This window comes from Atta cephalotes (assembly GCF_000143395.1).
Source record: "Atta cephalotes unplaced genomic scaffold scaffold00075, whole genome shotgun sequence".
NCBI lineage: Eukaryota > Metazoa > Arthropoda > Insecta > Hymenoptera > Formicidae > Atta > Atta cephalotes.
The window spans coordinates 8595-12887 of record NW_012130139.1 but is presented as its reverse complement, the minus strand read 5'-3'; the positions used below and the strand labels follow the sequence as shown (position 1 = coordinate 12887).

At 30.7% G+C, this 4293-nt stretch overlaps 1 protein-coding gene across 1 annotated transcript in view; it reads left to right on the top strand.

Moving 5' to 3' along the window:
• LOC105624289 (tolloid-like protein 2) overlaps window positions 1-3741 on the top strand; it is a 19804-nt gene extending 16063 nt beyond the window's left edge. The window contains exons 2-4 of the mRNA XM_012205649.1: window positions 355-568; window positions 742-992; window positions 3577-3741. Coding sequence (XP_012061039.1) covers window positions 355-568; window positions 742-992; window positions 3577-3741 — 630 coding nt within the window. The remainder of the gene's footprint in view (window positions 1-354; window positions 569-741; window positions 993-3576) is intronic.
• The last annotated feature ends 552 nt before the right edge of the window (window positions 3742-4293 follow it).

The window sequence follows — 4293 nt, the reverse complement described above, 5'->3', positions numbered from 1 at the left end:
CGTCGTCTCTCTCTCTCTCTCTCTCTCTCTCTCTCTCTCTCTCTCTCTATATATATATATATATATATATATATATGCGGCCAAATTTATATTGAAATGACGTACATTATATTTTGAAATATTCTGAAAACTTTTATTATCACTAATATATTTTTAAAATCTGAATATTCGATTGCATCTCTATTTATAATCTTAAGATGATCTTAAATATAAGAACTGCGATTATGAATATCGATATACACACATAAGACAGTTAGTGCATTATTTTAAAAAAATAAATAAGAAAAAAACAAAAAAGTAGTTGGAGAAGAAAATGTATTAAATCGTTAATATTCGTGACAATGTGTACTGCAGGTCTTTAAAGTTTTCGAGATGGAACCGCATCAAGAATGTGCGTATGATCATATTGCTATTTATGACGGAGATTCACCCGACAGCATAACCTTAGGTAGATTTTGCGGTAATAAAGAACCACATCCGATTCTCGCTACGAGCAATCAAATGTATATGGTTTTCAAGAGCGATGCTTCCGTACAGAGGAAAGGTTTCTTAGCCACTCATAGTACAGGTAAATTATTGTTTCTATAATACAGTGCCAGTAATGAAAATTTTTGCACAAAGATTTATCAAATGTCAAAAATGTAATATCGAATCCAATTAATATAATATCGAAGCATTAATGAAGAATCTTCCAGTTTAATAGCGCTCGACAACATATAGTAACTGTAATTTTTGTTACAGCCTGCGGTGGTCATCTTATGGCAACCGACAGAGTGAAGCACTTATATTCTCACGCCAAATATGGTTATTATCAATATGATCACAGAACTGACTGTGACTGGATAATAGAAGCGCCACTAGGTAAAAATGTTCATTTATCTTTTCTTTCGTTCCAATTGGAATATGAAGCCGAATGTGGATATGACTTTGTTGAAGTTTTCTCCGGTTTAGACGCGTCTAGTCCACCGTATGGTCGATTTTGTGGTAATTCCGTAAGTATGCCTTTTTAGTGTATTCGAATGCTTTCAATAGCATTATATTGAAATAATATGAAAATATACAAAGCGATATATAGGGTGTCCGATAAGTTTTAATAAAGCGCTTGTATGCTGATAAAGCGGACTAAAATGAGCCAAAAAATCATCTACCATTTTGCAATTTTCGCAATAGTGTAACGAGATATTAATTTCTAAAGATTATCAAATAGCGAGTAAACTCGATGCATAAGACAACTTTAAGATTGCTTTCAGAGTTCTTTATAAAATATCTTAAAATATCTTTATAAAATACCTTGTTTTTTAAAAAACTTCTTAAGGGAATTCTAAAGATATCTAAAGATTAGTCATTGAAAATAATATTTATACACAGATGATTTATGTGCCATTATGCGATATTTATAATCCGTTCTTATTTTGAGTCTTATAAGTAATATCTTAAGATGCTAATACGGATTGATTCATGGCATTTTAAAACTGTACTTAGACAGTCTTAAATATAAGATCCGATTATGAATACCGACCATTGACACGTACATCACTACAGCAATGTCTCACTCACACATACATAAATTTCATATAACGTTTTAAGAAATCCACATTATTTCTTCATGCAAATTATTAATCTGTAGATTATTCTTTCGTAAGTATAGATTGCACTTTTATATGAAGAACTTTTATATGAAATGTTATCACGATTCTGGAGCGCGATATTAAGAAATGATAAAAAAGATCTCAATTTCAAAATTTTTTGTTGTTCTCAGCATGGACTCCATGTCACAGACACATATCCAGCAAACTATAAATATTTCAGAAATATTCATAAAAGGTTTCTAAAATAACCCCAATATAACAATCCCAAAATAACAAGAGTACTTCGAAATATTTCAAAATATTTACGGAATGTAAAAGGAATATTCCAATATTGATTAAAAATTCCATTTATAAATCGTTACACATTTCGAAAATGTTCCACATGTTCCGCAAAATTTTAATTTTTCAGGAAATTATAAATCTCTAGGTTATCTCTAAATCATTTAAACAAAATTTTTAAATAAAATTTTGCTTTGAAAAACTAAACACCTTCATCTTAGAGCTCAATTTTGGAGCTTACTTTATAGGCGAAATATTACGCTCCTTAGTCTTCTGTCCCAGATGATTGTTAACGCTTTCCGCCATAAATGCTCTTCGCCGCGATCCTTTGTCGATAGAGATGTGTACTGTTCACTCGCTTCTCGTGATTTTGATATATATAAGGAATATTCATAGAATATTCTGAACATTTCATCGACATTTATTTTGTGACGATTCTTTCACTATGTCGAATATTCAGCATATTGGGAATACGAATCGAACTTTCTATGAATATTTAGTTATTAGGATGCGTATACTTCAATATTAATGCATATACTTTATATTAATGCGTATACTTCAATCCTGGAAAAGGATTTTCAAATCAGTAAGAGAGGAAAAAGTAAAATTGTTATACAAAAATTATATGGTTTAGTTGGTAATACAAACTTCAGAATTTCTCTAATGGCTTCTGCACACTGGACGCGAAAACGCTTGTTGCGCGGCAAAATGTGATGCGATAGTCAATAAGCTTACAGCTCCTAATGTGTTTATTGACTGCGTCTCATTTTGTCGCGCGGCAAGGACCTCAGTTGTACGCTTATTTTTAATCTAATACTCATATTCATAGTCAGGCCTTATATTCAAGGCTTCCTTAAATTTATCTGTAGATACTCTACGAATTATTTCATTAGCTTCTCAACATCTAAAGATAAATTTAAGGAAGCCTTAAGTAGAAGGTCTGATTATGAATACGGATATAAAACTCTTATATCAAGCAAATATATCTGAGGTGACAACTGTACGAGCCAAAAGTAATTTTTTAACTTTTTTTCGATTTTCTCATGAAATCCAGTGCAATTTGTGCGTATTTTAATTTATGTAATAATACTTTTGCAATCCATAAATCCAATTTGGAGATTTTTCATTAAATGGAAATGTGGGTAAAACAGAAAGCTTTAGCATCGCCTTAAGGGGATCCATTTGTATTACCGTTGTATTACTAAGTCATAATTTTTGTATAACAATTACTTTTTTCGTTTTTTTTCCGAATTTGAAAATCTTTTTAGGATTAAAGTATACGTATCAATACGTGTCTGTGAGGTGGAGTTACACCGAGAATGACAACAAATGTTTTTTAAGATTCCAATTTTGAAACTTTTTTCTCCACCTCACAGACACGTATTGATGCGTATACTTTAATCTTGGAAAAGGATTTTCGAATCTGTAAAAGAGAAAAAAGCAATTGTTATACAAAAATTTTGATTTAGTCGATAATATAGACGGCTTTGGATCTCTTTGAATACATTTTAAAGTTGTTTTACATATAAATTTTGGATATTCTACTTATTGGATAATTAAAAGGAAAATTAGAAAAATTGTAAAATGGTAGACGACTCTTCGATTCAGTTTAGTCCTCTATCTACACATGAGCGCTTTGTCAAAACTCATCGGACTTTGTAGGATAAAAACATTCAAATCGTTATATTACAGTATTGTTATATTACAGAATACTACTGATTTTATTTCCATGAACGAGGCACTGCTAGTAAGATTCAAAACCGACGATACAATTTCAAACAAAGGCTTCGTAGCTATTTTTGTGGCAATTGATCGGCAGGATAGCGAGGAAAATCTCGGTGGTGAAGACAACGAAGATCAGGAAAACATATGATCTTTTGCTCGAGCACACTCCAATCGATTAGATTGATAAAATTCTAAGTTGAATACTTCCGTGAGAAGTATTAATTAGGAGTAACTTATAGCGTGACAATACATTACGTATATTCTTCTATGTATGTTAGATCAAATTTTCATCCTTGTTAGCAAATATGTTGATCCCTTAAAAAAAGATATATACATACATATATTACATCGAGGATACATTATCTAGGGTTGGGAAAGTTAATACTTTGTAAAAATAACCAGTTACAGTTCCAAGTTACTGAGACTAAAAATTAACTCGTAACAATTATAGTTATTAAAAAAGTAACTTTTCAGTTCATGACAGAACAATATGAGTAACATCGATATCATGAGGGCTATCAAAGAAAAAAATAATTTACGTTTACAATTTTCTGACCAATCGAAAAATACTTCGAAGCATTGGTAGCATTAAGCGGACTGTAGCCTTAATCAGTATTCAGATTTTAATTAACTTTTTAATTACATTAAATTGACAAATAAGTTTAAAATGTAAAAGATAACTGTTAAATTAATTTAGTTA